General features: G+C 34.1%; 1 protein-coding gene and 1 non-coding gene across 2 annotated transcripts in view; one reads left to right on the top strand and one right to left on the bottom strand.

The window, feature by feature from the left end:
- The window catches only part of VPS13C (vacuolar protein sorting 13 homolog C), a 193,366-nt gene that overhangs the window by 99,546 nt on the left and 71,245 nt on the right, over positions 1-22,575 (bottom strand). The window contains 13 exon segments of the mRNA XM_042988726.1: positions 1,332-1,479; positions 3,494-3,798; positions 4,284-4,451; positions 4,820-4,923; positions 6,255-6,371; positions 7,114-7,273; positions 9,360-9,419; positions 10,847-10,926; positions 12,788-12,941; positions 16,450-16,589; positions 17,268-17,346; positions 18,360-18,489; positions 22,284-22,401. Of these exon segments, the coding sequence (XP_042844660.1) occupies positions 1,332-1,479; positions 3,494-3,798; positions 4,284-4,451; positions 4,820-4,923; positions 6,255-6,371; positions 7,114-7,273; positions 9,360-9,419; positions 10,847-10,926; positions 12,788-12,941; positions 16,450-16,589; positions 17,268-17,346; positions 18,360-18,489; positions 22,284-22,401 (1,763 nt within the window).
- LOC122239756 lies at positions 15,588-15,734 on the top strand. The gene has a single exon (XR_006219151.1). It is a non-coding gene; the product is annotated as a U4 spliceosomal RNA (small nuclear RNA).

Raw genomic sequence — 22,575 nt, 5'->3', positions numbered from 1 at the left:
AACATCTGACTTTGACTCAGGTCATGATCTCACGGTTCATGGGTTTGAGCCCTGCCTCGGGCTCTGTGCTGACAGCTCAGAGCCTAGAGCCTGCTTCAGCCTCTGTGTCTCCCTCTCTCTCTGCTCCTGCCCAGCTTGTACTCTGTCACTCTCTCTTTCTCTCTCTCTCAAAAATAAATAAAATATTTTTAAAAAATTTAATGAAAAAGCAAACTACTGAATGGAAAAAGATATTTGCAAATCCTATAACTGATAAGCAGTTAATATCAAAATATATACAGAACTCATAGAATCCAGTAACAAAAAAACAATCTGGTTAAAAAACAGGAAGAGGATACGAATAGACATTCTTCCAGTGAAGACACAGAAATGACCAACAAGCACACGAAAAGATGCTCAACATCACTAACCATCAGGGAAATGCAAATCAAAATCACAGGGAGGTATCACTTCACACCTCTCAGAATGGCTATTACCCAAAAGACTAGAAACAACTAATATTGGCAAGGATGTGGAGAAAAGGGAACCCTTGGGCCCTACTGGTAGGAATATAAACTAGCCACTATGGAAAATAGTATGGAGGTTCCTAAAAATATATAGAGCTAACATATGATTAGCTACTGCTTATCCCCTACTGCTTATCTATCCAAAGAAAACAAAAACACTTACGCTAAATGATATAAGTCAGAGAAAGACAAACACAGCATGATTTTACTGATATGTAGACTCTAAAAAGCCAAACAGAACAAAACTAAAAACCAGGCTCATAGAAACAGAGAGCAGATTGGTGGTTCCCAGACGGGAAGGGGGATTAGGGATGTGAAATGGGTGTAAGGGATTAATAAATTCAAACTTGTAGTTATAATATAAGTAAGTCATGGAGATACAATGTACAGTATGGAAAATACAGTCAATAATACTATATTAACTTTGTAAAGTGACAGATGAGAACTATACTTATTGTAGTGACTATTTCTGCAATGTAAATAAATGTTGAATTACTATGTTATATACCCTAAACTAATAATGTATATCATATATATATATATACATATATGGTGTATATATATATATATATGTATATATATGTATATGCATATATGTATATATGTGTGTGTATAAATATATATATTTTTTGTATACACACACACACACAATAACACTTAACTGAAGATTAAATTCTGCTAAATAATGAACATATTTTTGGACATCTCATTGAAATTGTTCTTACACCAACCACTCAAAAATTTCACGTATCTTATTGATTTATCCTAAGAAAGTCTTCAGAGTCTAAAATTTCAATAACGAGTATTTTTCACTCACACACTTACATTCATTGATTCAAGGTGTCCTTTAATTTCTACAACAGGTACTTTGTGATACCAAGATGCAGCTAGATTCCGGTTTACAAAAAATTCCAAGTTAATTGGGTGTAAGAGCTGAACATCAGGATGGGAGATGCCTGGCTGGATCACTGTCCTAATGAAAAATATAACTGATATAAATGCATAAACACAGGAAGGAAATGCAACCTATCATTAAAAAGACATTGAAATCAAAAGTCACTGCTCTCAATAGTGATTTGAACCCATGCTAGTTTTTTCTAATCTCAATCTATAATTCACTTTAGGGAAAGAGTCAAATACATGATATACAATGACCCATTAAGAAAACCTTTTTCTTCAAACAGTAGGTCACACATGGATTAAATTTTAAAAAGATATTCATAATGTTGAATACATGGAGTAGTCATCAAATATAGTTGTACAAAGACTAATATATGCATTGGTACAGAGATTAAAGAAAAAAATGGCAAGATGAACAATTAGCATTTTCTGAAGAGTTTGATAAAGCTCTTCTCCAGGATTATTTTCTGGACTTGCCTTGTAATTTTCCTTTTTTATTAAGTTAATTAAATCTCCTTGGATAGGGTAGAAATTATTTTAAAATGTATTATATATAGATTTTCATGGGTCATCTGGTGGGAGCTCTACAGATACATCATTATGTATGCAGTATTCTGCCAAAAATACATAAGTTCAATTAAATCATGAAGAATCACTCAAACAAAACCAAATTAAAAGATATTCCATGAAACAACTAGATTGTACTCTTCAAAACTGTCTCATCATGAAACACTAAGAAAGACTAAAGAACTATTCCAGAGCAAGTAAGTACTAGTAATATAGAAATCCCCCTCAGTAGTACAGGATACAATTAAATGCCATCCATACGTGACCCTTGATCGAGGGGAAAAATTACTATAATGGACACTATTGGAACAACTAGTAAGATTTGAATACTGACTCCATATTAGACGTTATTGCTGTATCCGTGTTAAATTTCCAGAATTTGAAAACTGTATTATGTAAAAGGATGTGTGTCCTTGTTCTTAGGGGACACATGCTAAAGCATTTAGAGCAAGGGGTTAAGAGCAAAGTCTATACTCATGGTTCAGCAAAAAACGTTTTAACTTCCCATTATAAAGTAAGTAAGTCCTGGGAATGTAATGTATAGCAAGGTGACTAGTTAAAAATACTGTATTGTATATTTGAAAGTGGTTAAGAAAGTAGATCTTAAAAGTTCTCAACACAAGAAAAAAAAATTGTAAGTATGTGTGGTGACAAATGTTAGACTTATTGTGATGATCATTTCACAATATACACAAATACTGAATCATGTTATATACCTGAAAGCAAGACAATATGTCAATTTTATCTCAACTTAAAAATTAAATTAAAAAGAGGTTTTAGGGGCGCCTGGGTGGCTCAGTCTGCTAAGCGGCAGACTTTGGCTCAAGTCATGATTTCATGGTTCATGGGTTCAAGTCCCGCATCAAGCTCTGTGCTAACAGCTCAGAGCTGTCAGCTTCAGATTCTGTGTCTCCCTCTCTCTCTGCCCCTCCCCCGCTTGAACTCTGTCCGTCCATCTCTCTCTCTCTCCCACTCTCTCAAAAATAAACATTAAACAAATTTTTTAAACATGTTTTAAATAATAATATGCAGACATACATAGTTAAAGCAAATGTAAACAACTGGTAAACCCAGGTAAAGGATAATATTGGTATCATCATGGTAATATTTTTGGAATTTTTCTGTAACTGTGGAATTTTTCAAAATAAAAAGTTGATTAAAAATTAAAGTATTCTGGGGGCGCCTGGGTGGCTCAGTCAACTGAGCTTCCAACTTCAGCTCAGGTCATGATCTCTCAGTTTGTGGGTTCAAGCCCCACGTCAGGCTCTTTGCTTACGCTCGGAACCTGGAGCCTGCTTCGGATTCTGTGTCTCCCCTTCTCTCTGCCCCTCACCCACTTGCACTCTGTCTCTCTCTCACTCTCTCAAAAATAAATAAATATTAAAAACCTTTTTAAAAAGTAAATAAAAGTAAAGTATTCTGTGCAACCGAAGCATGTTGGGTATGAATTTCAATGGCCACAAAATTCATGGAAAACATTAAATAACTCTTCAATCCATAATTATTCAAAGAGAATATACCTAGAAAGCTTAAGCTCTGTTAGCTGCACATCCATTCTATCAATTACTGGAGGGTTTAAATAGTCTTCCCCAGACACCAGACTAAACTGGTTTTGAACTCTGATGAGCCCAAGATCTACCACCACTGCATTAGTGGAAATAGAAGACTGTGGGATGACTATAACTGGTGCTTTCAGATCAATATTGAGAGAAACACGAAAACTCCTCTGGGCAAGATCTTTCACACTTCTGGCAGCCTTTTCTGCAGCCTGAACAGTGGCAGCACTCAGAGCCTCTTTGGCTGTCTGGAAATTGTTGAGGAAGTTCTGTGGACACCAAGTATAAAAGGAGAAAAACAGAGGACAAACACATCATTAATAACACCATCTTCTTTATTTCTGTGCTATTTATTTCCTATACATTTTTCAATTGAGTCTCATTTATCTAGAATTAGGAAAAAAATCACTGATCATCCATCCATATTTATGAGCTACCTGAAAAGGGCTAATGTTATATGGCTGAAGAACAGAGTGGGGCGGGGGCGGAGGATATTTTTAGTATTTTTTTACTTGAAAATTTGGTTTCAAGTAAAATTCATGTTCTAGCAAAAATAATTCCAGTTCTAGACAAATTAAATGACTCAGATTTCAACTATTAAAGAGAGGTTTTAACCTCTATATTAATATATAAATACCATCTATAATCAAAACAATGTACATCCTAAAATCCAAAATTTATAAGATCTGAAATCAAAACTATCAGACTTAAGTATTTCTAAGTTGAAAATCAACATATAAATAGTGACTTTTACCAGAAATGACATGAGGAATTTATGAAGATAAACAATCTGAATACAGCCAACATTCAGTGATACCACACCATCCACTTTGGACATGTCAGTATAGGAATCTCCCTCAGTGGCATCAGGATACAAATCCAAGTTAAAATGAAAAACTTCATTTCCCATTATTGACACAGCCTGAAAAGCAGAGATTAGAATGTATTCTGTTCAAGAGGGTAATGACAAAGTCTCATTTAAAAAAGGGCTTATATTTGGAGGGTATTTGTTGGGATGAGCACTGGGTATTATATGTAAGTGACAAATGACTGGATTCTACTCCTAAACCCAAGACTACACTGTATGTTAACTCGGTTGAGACTAAAAATAAATAAATAAATAAATAAACAAACAAACAAACAAACAAAAGGGCTTATATTTATAATCATTAGAGAAACAAACATTTGTGTATCAAAATATATTTCATTAATATTTCTTAAAATATATTTAAAAATAAAATCTCATACTCAATTATCAAAACATATTAGCTATCTATTTACTACACCTACTTTTTTATGAACTGTCTTAGGATCAACATCTGTGACAATAATATTTTCCAGTCTGGCAAACAGTGACTGTTTTCTTGACTGAAGACAAAGAGAAGAATCAAGGCCTGGAAAAAAAAATTATATTATTATAATTTCTAAAGACCTACCATAAGAAGACCTCAAGATGTTTCTTTTTATTGCATAATTTCATTTTGGGGTGATTTTTAAAAACTTAACATTTATTTATTATTGAGAGACAGAGAGAGCATAAGCATGCTAGGGGCAGAGAGGTGGGGGAGACACAGAATCTGAAGCAGGCTCCAGGCTCTGAGCTGTCAGCACAGAGCCTGACGCGGGGCTCAAACTCACGAACTGTGAGATCGTGACCTGAGCCGAAGTCGGTCGCTTAACCGACTGAAACACCCAGGCGCCCCTGGGGTGATTTTTTTTTTTTTTTTTTAATGTTTATTTATTTTTGAGACAGAGAGAGACAGAGCATGAATGGGGGAGGGTCAGAGAGAGAGGGAGACACAGAATCTGAAACAGGCTCCAGGCTCTGAGCTGTCAGCACAGAGCCCGACACGGGGCTCGAACCCACAGACCGTGAGATCATGACCTGAGCCGAAGTCGGACGCTTAACCGACTGAGCCACCCAGGCGCCCCGTGATTTTTTTTTTTTTAATTAACTATGCTTGAACTCCCAAGTGATAAATTAGTTAGTTGCAATGTTATATATTTTCAGTGTTATAAACAATGAAACCAATACATTCATTATAAATCAATTATCTGAATTTTCAACCTTCTGAAAAAAACTACACCTAGAGCAAACAGATTATCTTGGGATTTTAGGAAATCTTTTATATCTTATATCCAGTCATTCATATGGAAGCTATAAGTTTCATGAATCAAATGTAGACTAAAGGTAATTGTCAGCTTGGAAAGGCCAAAGAAAAATACTAATTTTTTTCATTTTTAAGTTATTCAAGAATTTCATTAAACATTCTTTACCGTTATCAGATCATAGTGAGCTGGTAAAAACAGAGCCTTATCAGTTTCAGCAGCTTTTGCCTAAAAGAACATACTGGACTCATAGACAGGCTTTCTCTTCATCATAAGGTTCTTTTGCATTTGTACCAAGATAAAGCATATTCATAGACCTTGACCTGAAAATCGGACCCACATCCCAGCCCATTGATAGCATCTCTACATGGACATTAGGATCCCTTTTCACCTCTGAGACAACTCCGAGAGATTCAAAACACCAGTATTGTCATTCAATTTGATGGTCAGATTCTAACCAAGATCTACATCCCAAAGAGCTAAGAAAATATACAATTCAATTATGTCATAAAAAAATTATCCAGTTTTCACAGCTCAGAGCCCTCCATTTGTATACTCTTTACCATTAAAAAAAGCTTCTCTTTTAAAAAATTCTTAATAGTATGTGAACTTTTACCTTGAATCTTGATTTCAGCAATATTGTTCTTCTCATCACAAACAATGACACAGAAAGCATTCAACTTGGCAAATAGTCTGAAGTCAATAATGTCCCTGTCTTTAGAGGATACAATCACTAAAAATAAAACAAAGCATTCTATCACATGGGATTCGAGTAATTCAAACTCTATTAAGGTTTCTTGCTTGTATTAAGTGAACCATATTTCTGTTTTAAAAAATTATAAAATTCTCAAGCTCTTAAAGATTTCAAATACTCTTTTTGCTTTACATCTTCTGTACAGTTTGTATTTCTCATATTGAGATGTTACTTTCATAAGGTACAAGCAAAAAAAAAACCATAAAATAAATAAGGACACTGAAACTCAGAGAAATTAAATAATGTGCCTATGGTCATATAATTTAAGTAGCAGAGGCAGGATTTTGAACTGAGTTGTTTCTGATTTAAAATCTAGGCTCTTAACCAACTACATGCTATCCCTGTACTGTTATCCCCAAGTCTCTGGGTCTTACTACCTTATTTGTAAAATGGGAAGGGAAGACTAACCCTTTGTGGAGCTCATTCAGGAGCCACTGAGAAGGGAGGAAAAGTTCAGTGTAAATACAGGTCTTCTTCCCTATTATCTACCTACAGCATTCACCACTACCACCAAAATAAGAAGAAAACAGGTATTTTTTTAAAGCATCAGTATTAGTTACATTTGCCTTACACAGCAGTTACTCACATATGATTTTGTTTGAAGAAAAGCACAGAAGTGGGGAAAATGGCATGCAAATGACCGAACTTGATGATCTCTACGATTCCCATTTACCTCTAGAATTCTAATATGCTTGTTAACAACAATAAGTGTTTTTCATACCTTTCTGCACACCTGAATTTTTTTGTTGCTTTTCAGCTGAAATTTGTACTTCTTTGGTATCACTTCTTTGGTCATCTGATGGGATAATGGTTGTCAGATAATTAATAGAAGACAGAAGAGCTTGTGTTTGCAGCAACAGATTTAAAGATGAAAAAGCCACCTAGAAATTTTTTAAAAAGAAAGTTAGTTTTCCAGGCCAATTATAACCTTAATTTCCATGATGGAACTGAAAGGCGTCTAGCTAGATTTACATCACTGCTTCCATAGCTTAGAAGGAACAGAGAGGAGATAAAGATTCACGACTCAGACTCCTTAAAGAGGAAATATATGGACAGTAAATTATACTCACACATTGTGAGTTCCCATGAGTAACGTAATTATTCTGTTTCCCAAATATAATTAACAAGAAACCTATAATCTGCTTGTCATGGCCATCTTGATACTCATCACGTATAGGACTTTTGGATCTTCAATGGACTTTTTATTTTGATTACATAAAACTTTAAAGTTAGATCATGAAACTCGAAAATCACCATGTGTTAATACTATGTCAAGAAATGATTTCAAATGTGAAATTCAGAGATTTAAAAGTACAATTATTAAGTAAGTTCTCAGTTACTAAATTATCTTCCAAAACCACAATAATGCCCCTATCCTTTAAATATATATATACATGAATGTGTATAAATGTGTATGTGTATATGTGTATGTGTATAAATGTGTATGTGTGTGTATATACGAATGTACATTAAACTTTTGGGAAAAAAAGGGTTACATTTTTTAAAACAATGAATCCAGAAAGCTAAGATACCAACAAAAATTGCTTCAGTAATAATGTGGTTTTCTAACAGCAAATTAAAATTCTTTAAAAATCTTTGCTTATATAAAAGAATTTCCTTTTATTGCCTCAAAGCACTAAGTGGATATAAAAATTATAAAAAGGAAAGCTCAAGAGGGTACAAAAATGCTGATTCGAAGGGGCACATGCACCCCAATGTTTACAGCAGCACTATCAACAATTGTCAAATTATGGAAAGAACCCAATGTCCATCAACTGATGAATGGATAAAGAAGATGTGGTATACATACACAATGGAATACTACTCAGTGATGAAAAAAGAATGAAATCTTGCCATGTGCAACAACATGGATATAAACAGAGGGTATTATACTAAGCAAAATAAGTCAGAGAAAGATATATGATTTTACTCATGTGGAATTTGATAAAGACAACAGATGAACATAGGGGAAGTGTAGGAAAAGTAAGATAAAAACACAGAGGGAGGTAAACCATAGAGACTCTTAAATACAGAGAATTAACTGAGGATTGTTGAGGGGAAGCAGGTAGGGGATAGGTTAAATGGGTGATGGGCATCAAGAAGGGCACTTGTTGGGATGAGGACTGGGTGTCATATCCAAGAGATGAATTACTAGGGTTCTAGTCCTAAAGCCATGACAACACTGTACGTTAACTTGAATTTAAATTAAAAATAAATAAATAAATAATTTTTAAAAAGGAAGGTTCACAATATTCCACAAATTCTCCCATCTCTCAAAAGTGTAACTTCAAACTCCTATCTCTGATTTTCTTTTTAAAATAATCCACAATTGGGGTGCCTGGGTGGCTCAGTTGGTTGAGTGTCCAACTTCGGCTCAGGTCATGATCTCACAGTTCATGAGTTTGAGCCCCGTGTCGGGCTCTGTGCTGACAGCTCAGAGCCTGGAGCCTGCTTCACATTCTGTGTCTCCCTCTCTCTCTGCCCCTTCCCTGCTCATGCTGTGTCTCTCTCTATCTCAAAAATAAATAAACATTAAAAAAAATTTTTTTTAAATAATCCACAACTACATCGTCTCCTCTTCCTCCATGTGACTACCTTAGTATGGCTTCAGATGTACTCAACACCTTCTTGTATTTCCCATACTTTCTCAGGTTTGCATTAAACAACAGTATCTAGTTTAATTTGTTGAAAACCTTGTTGGTTCTTTATAAATCAAAGTTCCACTGTCTATCGCATTCCCTGTTTTTAGAAATAATTAGGATGTGCTACAGGAAGTCAAAACACCAGCTCTATTATAATTAATGACAAACACAGAACATGGTAGGTATCTAGGAGATTTATAACTTTTACTGACTCTTGATTATTTCATCAAATTACCGACCCAGTCATTATTCCTCAAAGGATACTGAAGCCTTCCACAATAAGTTGTTTTCAAATAAGATATACCCTTTTAATAAAATTTCTTACCTTAAGTGTTTGTTCAGTTTTTTCAAACGTAGTTTGAAAACTAGGTCCATTCTTATCAGCCTAAAAAAAAGAATAGAAGTTCTGAAAAAAGATTTAAGACCAAAGTAAATAACTTATTTATGATCTCTAGTTTATTTTTTACATTTATTTAGAACTATAATTTTGTATATATTTAATTTTACTGTCATTGTTTTAAAGTGACATCCAAGTTATTTATTATAATCATGCAATTTTGTTCTCCTCTTCAAATATGAAAAACATGGCAACATGTACTTCTAGGAAACTACAACTAGAGACCAGAATTATAAACTCTGAAAGCTGTAAGGTTTAAAGGTCATTTAGTCCATCCATCACTTAATCTATCCCTTTATATCTTTGGAAGACTATTTTAGGTTATCTCCACTGAAAGAAACCTCATTTTCTTAGAAATTTAATCTTCAGAGAACTTGTGATTTAATTAGGCCTTGGTACTGAGTCAAAATTCTACCTCCCAACACAATTATCTATTGGTTCAAGTTCTGTCTCTTGGGCACATCCATAGGAAATTCAGTTTTTCATCTTGTGAGAAGACTTCTGCCTAGACTAGCTTCTCTGCCTCCCTGATGCCACAAAGTCTTATGTTCTTTATGAGAGAATCAATCACATTATATTTTAATTGTTATCTAACTTGTCTGTCTGCCTACTAGTCCATAAGTTCCTTGAAAACAGGGCATGTTTTTCATCTCTGTATCCCAAGTGCCTAACAGAACCTGACAAAGGCATTCAATAAATGCTTGTTAAATGATTAAACAAATCAACTAATCTTGAATAAAGCTAAATACTCTTTACTTCCTTCAGCATTTCTCATACGATATCTTTTTGAATCCCTTCCTAATCCTGGTAGTTTTCTTCTGAACCCAATCAAATTTGACTCTATCCCTTGTGATATAGGATACTCAGCCAAATGTCACCTACATTTACAATGAACTTAGGTAGGTAAATATGCCCCAAGAGGTACAAGTTCATGCTACTTCATCCCAAGCTTCCATCTTTGGGGATAGGGAGTTTGGTGTCTTTTTCTTTTTTAAAAAAAATTTTTTTTAAGTTTATTACTTTTTGCAGAGAGAGAGAGACAGAGCATGGGCAGGGGAAGGGGCAGAGAGAGAGGGAGACACAGAATCAGAAGCAGGCTCCAGGCTCTGAGCTGTCAGCACAGAGCCCAAGGCAGGGCTCAAACCCACATACTGTGAGATCATGACCTGAGCTGAAGTTGGATGCTTAACTGACTGAGCCACCCAGGCACCCCGAGTTGGGTGTCTTTTTACTGGTCCTATTCTTCTACTTAAGTAAAAGAGAAAGTGTATAAATGAAAAGAGGAAAAATGGATATTCTTATGATTAAAATCTATGACACACATCTAGAGAATTTAGTAATCTGCTGTCATCTTTTTCCTTCCAGAGGACAATTTAGAGTATACAATAAATATGTAAACATTCCATGGCCCTTACCTTAATATATTCTACTTTTAAGAGATCTAATCCAGGTTTATCAGAAGAGCTAATCAAGTGAAGGGGCTTCTTTTTGGATCCTAGATTAAAGAAAAAGAAGAAAAGTGTTTCAAATAAATTGTTCTTTTTAAGACTGGAATTTTATTTATTTATTTATTTATTTACTTACTTACTTATTTATTCATTTATTCATTTATTTAGTGCACTCCCCCACATGAGCGCAAGTGGGGGAGGCACAGAAAGAGGGAGAGAGAGAATCCCTAATAGGTACCGTGCTGTCAGCACAGAGCCCAACTTGGAGCTCAATCTCACAAACCGTTAAATCATGACCTAAGCCCAAATCAAAAGTCAGACACTTAACCAAGTGAGCCAGCCAGGCACCCCTAAGCTTGGAATTTTCTAGATCATTTTCTTAAAAAAAATATATTACTTAAGCTTTAAAAGCCTACCTGCACATATTTTTATGATTATTTAATATTAATATCACTGGTGTATAAATAGACCAATCCAAATACTTATCTTACCTTTAGCATCCAACCTACTTAAAAACATGCATATTTATTTTTATTTGATTTTACATCTATATTCAAAAATAATAAATATTTCTCTAGATATTTTTAAGGACATATGTGCATTTGTATGGCAGTAGAATGCTTACAAATTAAGAAATGAATTCTAGTTCATCTCAACTCTTACCAAAAGCTATTTAACTTCAGCTTTCTCAACTATATTGTAAGAATAAACTATAAAAATATGTAATATCCTATTGAGCTATAAAATTCAAAGAGCAAATATTTCATTCATATTAAAGAAACAAATAATTTTTCTCTGTTTATGGTAAGAGAGAAGGCTTATTTTACACAGAAAATTAAAGTACGTTGTAAGGGAGGGGAATTGCCAAATTTCTTTTAATTAAAAAACTACAGATATACTACCAGATGTCCTTTATATCCTGAGGTAGATATACCAAGGAAGTGTGTCAAAAAGCTGTGGAAGGAGAAGTGACTTATGCACCATTTTATCCATCTTTTATTATTTTCAGTTCTATAAGTCCTGCTCCTTCTAAATAATCTTAGAATTCTCCCTTCACCTTAAAGGTCATAACCTTCCCTAAAGGAAAAAAATAGCCTAGCAAATTTTTTACATTCTCCCCCTCAAGAAAGTAAATTCCATCTTAACACCATGTTTACAGAACATTACTAACATATAAAACATTTTTCCTCTAAACCGAGGTGTGTTTTAATTTCATCTATTAAAAAATAACAAAAATAGGACTTTATATTTGGCTAAAATACTAGTCAAATATAAAATGTAGATTTACCCAATCATTCCTCAAATATTACTGAGCACATAAACTGTACACTGAAGTAAACAAACGATAAGAGCTTCTAAAAGAATGAATTTTATGCCCCATTCTAATTTTTATAACCTACTGAGCTTCTGATATGTAAACACTATTCAATACAAAGAACAAGAACTTAAAGTTATAAGATCAGAGATAAATTCTAGGTTTTGCCATTCATAAGATGCATGGTCTTGAATAAGCCACTTAATCCCTTTATTTAAACTTTCTTTGTAAAATGGGAAGAATATTCCTTATACAATGGAGATTTATATGGACTCTCTGAGGCAGTAGTAGATCACAGAAGTTAAGAATACAGACCCTAGGGCCAGACTTCCAGGGTTTAAACATGGTTTAGCGACTAACCAGCAGTGTGACCTTGGTTAAATTATATAACCGATTTACAGCTTAGTTTCCTTTTATGTAAACTGGAGATAACATTGTTATGAGAATTAAATGAGTTATTATTTGTAAAATCCTTAGAACAGTGCTAGCTATTATTTATTTAAAAATATTATTATATACACAAAAGTGTCTCAAATACTCAAAGTGAGACTATATTTACTATTAACCATTATTTCTATTTGTGTGGCTGTTACCTTGAATTTCATGGTAATCCAAGCTGATTTTCTTTAAATAAGATACCACAGTTACATCAAAAGTTCTCAATGTAGCCTCTGTTCCCAAATGAGTAACATTAAATACTAGAATTGTATCTTCTTCTTTCTGTTGTTTAGTAAATTCCAAAACAACCTAAAAGAATCAAGACACCCATTAAAAGCATGATAAATATTCTGAATCATGTTTAAAAAACAAAATTTTTCTTCATACATTTTATCATGAGAACAATAGCTCATACTTCTCTAATACCATAAAATTTTTACTATGATTGGAAATTATACCTTAAATTCTATTATTCAGAATAAAACTACATCTATATAAAAATCATGATAAAATTTTACATCAATTATTGATTTACTTTTTAAATTTCCTTTTTTTAAACAGGAATATATGCATTCTTACTTAATATGATTTTCTTAAACCTCTATCTCAAAACAAAAATCATGTTTGTTGATTTAAAAAAAAAAAAGGCATTTCCATTAAAGTAAAAAGTAGGACAGTCTAGCTATTTACTACTACAGTACTGTTTAAATTTATTCTGGATATAACAGCCAGTATATTTAGCCAATCAAAACCAAAACACATATGTGACAATTTTTAAAACATAACAGTACTTTGGTACTCCATCAAGAGATGGAGAGCTTTGTCCACTATCTTTGCATTTCAATCAACAGACTACAGAAGCCACACTTTAATGACTGCCAATGATAAAAAAAAAAAAAAAAAAAAAAAAATGCCCATAAATGTTTCACCTGGGAATGCACACTGAGGGGAAGCTAATTGGCATGTAAAAAGTTCAACTACCCTGAAACTGCCATGCTCAGGAGGCTATGAGTTGGTATTTCAGTCAACAGTCCCACCTGGGCTCCCAGCCACCAGCCAGTGGCAAGAGCCAGCCTCATGAGTGAGGCACTTCTGAGACCCTCTGAGACTTCAGGTCACTGTAGCTCCAAAAAATATGACTGCACCACATGAAAAACTATACACAAAAATTACCAATCTGGGCCCTTCCACAATTCCTAACCCATAATACTCTGAGCAAAATTAAACAGTTGTTTTGAACTACTATGTTTTAGGATACCCTGTTAGGCAGCAATAATAACAGAACAACATAAATGATGAATAAAAGCAAAAATTAATATTATTGGCAGTGGTATCATTACACATTTAAGAAAAAACAGGGGTGTCAACTAAAGAGTAGAAACAATAAGAGACTATAGTAAGATACTCAGTGCAGAGTTGTTACACAAAAGTAAATTTCAAATAAATAAATGATTTAAATGAAAGCAATAAAAACATAAAATAATATATTAAATTGTGGCTAAATATTTTTGTTAATAGAATTTTCTAAACATACACTAATACTAAGATATAAAGAAAAAATTTAATATATTTCAGTACAGCAACATTTAAAACTTCAGAATGACAAAAATATCAACTTGAGAAAAATATTTCTAACAGCATTATTTTTTCTTAGATGATGCTGATTGTTGATAATTTCAGTTCATTCATTCAATATTCAACAAAATACTTATTGCGCATCATCTACCATGTATGAGGCCGTCCCAGCAACTAGGGACATCGAACTGACCAGAACACACAAGGTTCTTGTCCTGATGGAGCTTATATCCTAGGAAGAGTGGGGAAAAGTCAGGGTTGCTATCTCGTAGTGGGTGATCAGACCTTCCCAATAAGATAGCACTTGAGCAAATATCTAATGGAAATAAAGAATCAAGTCATATAGAAAAACAGTGTTCCAGGAAGAAAGAAACCCCAGCAAGCACAAAGAATGTGCTCTGGTATACATAAGGAAGAACAAAAGCCAAGTGTAAGTTCCATAAGGCAAGAACTTTGCGTTCGCTGCTGTAACTGCAGTATGTTAAACAATGCACTTCATGATGGCACTTGATGAATATTTATTGAAGGGATGAATGAAATATGGCTGGAGCAGAGTAAGCAAGGCAGAAGAGAACTGAAAATGAATCTAAAGTCACATGGGGTGACCTATATGCTATATAGCAAGGTGTTGTAGGCCATGGGAATGACTTAGCCCTTTAATCAATAGAGAAGCCAGGGGACAGTTGTGAGCAAAGACATGACATCATCTTTCACTTTTTTTAATGTTTATTTATTTTTGAGAAAGAGAGAATGAGCAGGGGAGGGGCAGAGAGAGAGGGAGACAGAGCCCCAAGGCGGGCTCAAACCCATGAGTCATGAGCCAAAGTTGGTTGCTTAACTGACTGAGCCACCCAGGCATCCCTGATCTTTCACTTTAAAAAGATCACTCTGGAGGCACTCTGGGTGGCTCAGTGGGTTGAGCTTATGACTCTTGATTTCAGCTAAGGTCATGATCTCAGGGACATGGAAACAAGCTCCGCATCTGGCTCCACACTTGGAGACTGCTTGAGATTCTCTCTCTCTCTCTCTCTCTCTCTCTCTCGCTCTCTCACTCTCTCTCCTTCTGCCCATCTTCCCTGCCTGCACTCTCTCTCTAAAATAAAAATAAATAAAAATTAAAAAATAAAAGGATCACTCTGGTTATTGTGTGGAGAACAGAGTACCTTACAGAAGCAGAGAAAGAATTATGAGGCTACTGCACTAGTCCAGGGAATATGGTGACTTGGACAGTGCAGTAGCAATAGAAGAGAAGACCAATCATTTGAATGTATTCTCAAGTTAGAGTCAAGGGATTTTTGGTATTTTAGATGGGTATATGAAAAAAAAGGGAGTAAAGAAGGCTAAAGATAAATGACATATATTTCTTTTAAACAAATACCAAGCTTTGCGCAGTGGCAGTATCGTAGCCAATGAGGTTTATCCGAGGCGCGATTATTGCTAATTGAAAACTTTAACAAATACCAGTAATACTTAGAGGGATTTATATACACAATTAAAATCTGGTATTTCTGACTTTATATTTTAGGACATCACCTCACATTGGGATAAAAAGCAGTCAATAAGAAACATCTTTTTATACCTCTGTGTTTTATTATTAAAGAAATGCATATTTACTATTAAGTATATTTAGAATATAGGGAAAAGCAAACAGGCAAAAATAAGAAATTATAATTCCTCCACACAGAGATGAACACGATCAAGTATGATCAAAGAAAAAAATTACGTGTATGTACAATTTCTAAATAGAATCATAATGTCCTCAGTATTTTAATCTATTTTTGTTCCAAAATAATGATATTTTGTGAACATCTTTCCATGTCAATGTTTTATTACATGACTTTTAATGGCTGTAAAGACATGCTAAAAATCTAGGTTGTTTACACTTTTTCAAATTATAAACATCACAATGAGCAATATTATTTAGCTTAAAAGTAAAAAAAATTAATGTAAACATGTCATAGAAATTTTCTATGGAAAAGAAAATCCCACTTAGGAATCTTTGAGCTTTTCCAGAAGAGATTAAATATGGTATAGATCATTCTCATATCACTATTTACAAAATAACATTTCATTTTCCTGGAACCATGCATGTGCGTGTGTGTGTCTGTGTGTGTGTGTTGGGAAGGAGGGAAGACAGAGTACCAAAATTTTAATATATTTTATGTTCAGATCTAGCATGAAATACTTTAAGGATAGTGATAATAGCAATATATTTATTAGTGGATGAAACAAATATACATACCTCTTTAATTTCAAACTTCAGTAAAAGATTAATGAGTTCCTCATTTGGGGCTTCTGCAGCTTTTTTTAGTTCTGAACCTCTCAAACTTTTACCAGTCTGTGTCTCTCCATCTTCAGCATCAAAATATTCATCATCAGACTCTAAAGAAGACATTCATTTGACTTGAGAGAATGTCCACATAAAACTGCATAAAACACTCAAACTTAAATCTCTCAAAGGTAAAACTCATTTATGAGATATAATCTTCATATTCAGAATCAGAATATATGTCCAATCTTATTTCTAAGTCCCACAAAGTGACTCAACCTGATATATGATAATCATACATAAAGACCAAACCACCCTACTATGTTTTTCTTCAAAAGCTCTGTTTTTCACTTTAGTTCACTCATTCAATATTCAATAAATAATTACTGGGCATCACCCATCATATATCAGTCTGTATCAGCCACCAAGGGCACCAAGGTAAAGAGGGCAGACATGATCCTTGTCCTCATGACGCTTATACTCTACTTCAAAATTAAACAAGATCAGTTAGGCTAGAGCTAGGAAAAAAGATCAGGCAGAAATTGGGGCCAAAAAAAAAAAAATCTTATATAGAATCTTAAGCACTGTCTATCACAAAAATCCTATCATTCAAATGAAGAAACTTGGGCTTAAAAAAAGGTGACTCAAAATCACTGTTGGTTAGTAGCACAGCTAGAACTAAAACCAGTGAATTGTTGTAACACTTTCTAAATTCCTTTGTTTTCTGAAAATTTTATCTCTATATACTAATGTATAGGTTTGGTTTAATAAAAAACATTTACTTTCCTTACCTGATTCTACTCCATCCAGCAACAGTGAAGTACTAAGTAGGTCTTTTGTCCTATCTGAAATAACAGGAATTGAGGATACCTGTCAAATACAAAACATTTTTTTAATTTTTTTTCAATATTTGTTTATTTTTGAGAGACAGAGAGAGAGCAAGCACAAGCAGAGGAGGGGCAGACAGAGAGGGGGAGAGAGAAACTGAAGCGGGCTCTGCGCTGACAGCAGTGAGTCCAACGTGGGGCTCAAACTCAACAGTGAGATTATGACCTGAGCCAAAGTCAGATGCTTAACTGACTAAGTCACCCAGGTACCCCAAAAAAGTTTAACATACTGATTTAACAGGATCAAATGTACATAAATGAGAAAAATACTGAAAAATTATAGAGCAGAGAGAGAGAGATGGAAAGACACATACACACATAAGACACAAATCTTCCAACAAAGCACATTATGCAATCAACTAGCTAGTGTTTACTAATTATTAAGACTACCACCTGTATTTACAAGGGCAGACTATTTACTACTCTAGTAGATAAGTCTATCATAGTGTGTCATTTATTTGCTATGACAATATTAACCGTTCATCTATATTACAGATTCCTAGAGAATGATAACAACATTAGTTGGCTAAAATTTCATTTCAAAGTGGAAATCTAACATATATTTTATGTTGTAAATGTCAATTCCAAATAAAGTTATCTAGAATTTTTAAGTTTAATGGGTAATAAAATTATATACAAATTCTATTTTGCAACATTTTAAAGAAGATTTATTTATCTATCGATTTATTTATTTATTTTTGAGAGAGCGTGTGTGAGCAGGGGAGGGACACAGAAAGACAATCTTAAGTAGGCTCCATGCCCAGCACAGACTTTTTATCACCACTCTAAACTGCAGTGAAAATAGGCTTCAACTTTTATCTATTCAATGCCATATGCACTCTTGAACAGAATCGACAACATTAAACTTCAGGAGTGTATCAAATAAATGAAACCGGTCCTAAAAAATATTCAAAAACAAATTAGCACAAAGAAAGATGGAAAAACTCACCATATACACAAATGTAAAGATTCACCATTTTTATTATATCCAGTTACCTGTCTCTCTGGAGACTGTTCAGAGGATTTCTGTGGCAAGGGTATACTGTCAATCAAACACAGTACATCTTTCATCTTCTGGTCAGAAATTCTCACATGCATCAAAGGAAGTCCCCCGGATACTTTCAATCTAAAAATACAATTCAACTGTAAGGTTTTAAGGTCCAGCTTCTTTCTATTATGGAGTGGAGAATGGATTGGAGAAGAGACTACACTGTGGAGTCAAAATGACTTTGCACATGTTTTAATCTAATCAATGCCTCATTTAGTCAACACTGTCAGAGAATGAGAAATTCTGTATAAACCAGGTTTTCAGATAATTTCAATATATCCGTCTTAAGCAGCCAAACATTTTCACGGTAACTAATTTTTATGAACATATTTTCAAACACAATTATCTAATTTTTAAAACCACTATACATACTCTACTTCCTGGCATCAAAGATTTTGCATTACATAAATCTAAGAGTATCTACTCCATCACTCCCTATTGCCCTGCCTTGCTTTACTTCCTTTTCTAGTACTTATCAGCCCTGACATATCATATATATACTTGCTTATTTTATGTCTGGTTAAAATAAAAGCACCCTGAGGACATCTGTTTTACTCACTGGTGAATCACTGCTGTGCTTTCATTAGTTGTCTACTTTTCAGCACCTGCTTCTACACTGCTTCCTTACTCAGCATAAAGGCCTAGCTTTATTTGTCTGATAGCTTTGTGGCAGCTGTTTGCTGCTCAGGAAGTTCTTTTTGGTTACTATTTATCTTTGACTTGCTAACTAAGCTGTGAACAGCTCAAGTGGACAGATGCCTAACCACTATATGAAGAATGATTTTCTATATAATGCACAAGCCACTAATGTTCAAAAGAAGCCAGTTGGCTGTTGCTATCTCAAAATACTGAACTTTCTGCAAAAGTACTCTGTAAGCTGAAAGCATCATAAATATGTAAGATGCTTCTTTATCATTTGTGAAACAGTACATAAAACTAAAAGTATCTCAAATAGAGGGACTGGATTACCTTCTCACCTAGAATAACTACAAAGTTAGACAAAGTAAATGAAGCAATGGTTTAAAAGGCACTGGAAATCAGTCAACAAAAGAAAGATGAAAGATGAAAAACAAATGAGGGAAGACCTAGGAATACTCCAGCTTAGTCACTTAAGAGTTTCAAAATGTGAAGGGTCCAGTAAAAGCGTTTCAAGAGAAATTTGTAACATTAAATGCCTATATTATAAAAGAAGAAAGGTTTTAAATCAATGTTTTCCATTTCCACCTTAAAGAATGACAGAAGTATGGGCACTTGGGTGGCTCAGTTGGTTAAGCATTGACTTCAGCTCAGGTTATGATCTCACGGTTCATGAATTTGAGTCCCGCATCGGGCTCTGCGCTGACAGCTCAAAGGCTGGAACCTGCTTCAGATTCTGTCTCCCTCTCTCTCTGCCCCTCCCCTGCTCACACGCTGTGTCTCCCTCTCTCAAAAATAAATAAACATTAAAAAAAATTAAAAAAAAAAAAAAAAGAATGAGGAAAGTAAAGTAAATGAAACCCAAAGGAAGCAGAAGGGAAAAAAGCAATAATAAACACAAGAATGGAAATCAGTGGGGAAAAAACAAACAAACAAAAACAAAAACCAGAAGGACAATAGAGAAAATAATCAATGCCAAAAGCTGATTCTTTCAGATGATCAACAAAACTTATAAACTAATCAGGAAAAAAGAGAAAAGGTACAAACCACTAACACCAGGAGGGAGAGAGATAGCATCACTACAAATTCTACATGTATTAAAAAGGCAACACAAAAATATTATGAACAATCCTGTGACAATACACTCAAAAACTAAGATGGACAAATTCCTTCCCTGAAAGACAAACTACCCAAGATCACTCCATCTATGAGATAAACTGAATTTGTAGTCAAAAACCCTCACCCCCATAAGAAAACGCAGGCCCAGATAGCTTCACTAGTGAATTCTACGAAACAAAGAAGAAATAATTCTATGCAACTTCCTCCAACAAACTCACTTCATAAGGCCAACAATACCCTGATACTTTGATTCCAAAATAATAAAAGCACAACCATCCCTCATAAATAGAGATGTATAACTTCATAACAAAATTTTAGCAAAACACATCCAACAGTATTTTAAAAGAATAATGTATCACTACCAAATGAGGTTTATCTAGTAATGCATGGTTGGTTTAACTTCCACCTGATAAAAAGTATCAACGAACTAATGATACACACAACATGAACGAATCTCATATTAATTATGCTGAATGAAACCAGCCACACACAAAAAAACTGAAACTGTATGACTGTATTTGTAGAAAATTCCAGAAAATTCTAACAAATCTATAGTGTTATAAAGAAAATCAATGTTATCTGAGGATTGAAGGGAGAGGAGTTAGCAGGTAAGGATGGGAGGGAGGTAAAACAGCTGACCCTTGAACAACTTGGGTTTGAACTCTGTGGTCCACTTATATGCAGATTTTTTTTCAAAATTACAGTATATTATCGTAACTGTATTTTCTCTCCCTTATGATTTTCTTCATAACATTTTCTTTTCTCCAGCTTACTTTTTGGTAAAAACAGAGTACAGTATATAATACATATACAAAATATGTGTTAATCAACTGTTCATATTATTGGTAAGGCTTCTGGCTAAAGGGAGGCTTTTAGTAGTTAAATTTAGCAGGAGTCAAAAGTTATACATAGATTTTCAAATGAGGGAGGGTAGGGTTGGGGTGGGGGCTGGTGCCCCTAACGCTCACATTGTTTAAAGGTCAAGAGTATAAAAGTACACAAGGACTCTGGAAGATGATGAATGTGTTCATTATCTTGACGTGATGATGGTTTCATAGATATATCTATATCTATATATCTGTATATCTATATGTCAAATTGTATACTTTAAATAGATGTAGCTTATTGAATACCAATAATATTTCCATAAGGCTGTTTTTAAGAAGGCAGCATAAATATTTCATAATTATCTACTTAAATTCAAAATTCAGTTTCTACTTTCACTCCTTTGAATTAGTCTCATGATTTTACATGGTTTCATAATCACTAAGAGCCTCTAATTTTTTCTTCTACTTTCAAGTTTTTATTTAAATTCCATTAGTTAACATACAGTGTAGTATTAGTTTCAGGAATAGAATTTAGTGATTTATCACTTACATACAACACCCAGTGTTCACCACAACAAGTGCCCTACATAATACCCATCACCAATGTAACCCATATTCCTGCCCATCTCCCTTCTGGCATCTCTCAGTTTGTTCTCTTTAGTTAAGAATCAGTTTTCTAGTTTGCCTATCTCTATGTTTATCTGTTTTGTTTCTTAAATTCCACATCTGAATGAAATCATACGGTATTTGTCTTTCTCTGACTGACTTATACTCTGCTCCATCCACGTCGCTAATTTTTGAAAACTTTATATTATTGATATTAAACCATGGGTTTGATCCACTCAACAACAGATAACCAACTTTTACACAATGTGAAGGTCCAAACACTTCTAAAATAAGAGAGGTGATATATAATTCAAACAAATATATATTTTTTTAATATTTATTTTTGAGAGAGAGAGAGACAGACCGTGAGTGGGAAAGGGGCAGAGAGAGAGCAAGACACAGAATCCAAAGCAGGCTCCAGAGTCCGATCTGTCAGCACAGAGCCCGAATCAGGGTTCAAACCCATGAACCATGAGATAATGACCTGAGTCAAAGTCGGCCACTTAACCAACTGAGCCACCCAGGCACCCCATATAAATATTTTCTTAAAAGCATGTTTGTGCTATATGATCATCTTTTTTTCTGTCCCCCAGAAATCTAGTTTTGCTTTCCTGAAATCCAGTAACTGATACAGATATATTTCACCTTGTTAACTTTATAATATAAAGGAAACTCATACATTACCTGGCCATTCTAACGTCTTTTTCTACCATTGCCTTGGCCAACTCAACATGAATATCCATGGGTTGTAATATATGCATAGTTGATGGATGCTGAAATCGACACCTTTTCCAGTTTTCCTCTTTAAAAATTTTTTTAAATTAAACAACTGTTAATCAGATGTTCTGTAGAAAATTACTCTAACTTATTAGAAAAGTTAGCAAACATATTCAACAAATACCAATTTTTACTTCTTTCAGCATACAAGTTATGTAACCTATATGTTTAAAGTAAGATTGACAGCTAATAATGTGAC

This window comes from Panthera tigris, chromosome B3 (assembly GCF_018350195.1).
Source record: "Panthera tigris isolate Pti1 chromosome B3, P.tigris_Pti1_mat1.1, whole genome shotgun sequence".
Classification (NCBI taxonomy): Eukaryota; Metazoa; Chordata; class Mammalia; order Carnivora; family Felidae; genus Panthera; species Panthera tigris.
Note: the sequence above shows the minus strand (reverse complement) of the source record. Positions and strands in the feature narration are given on the sequence as shown.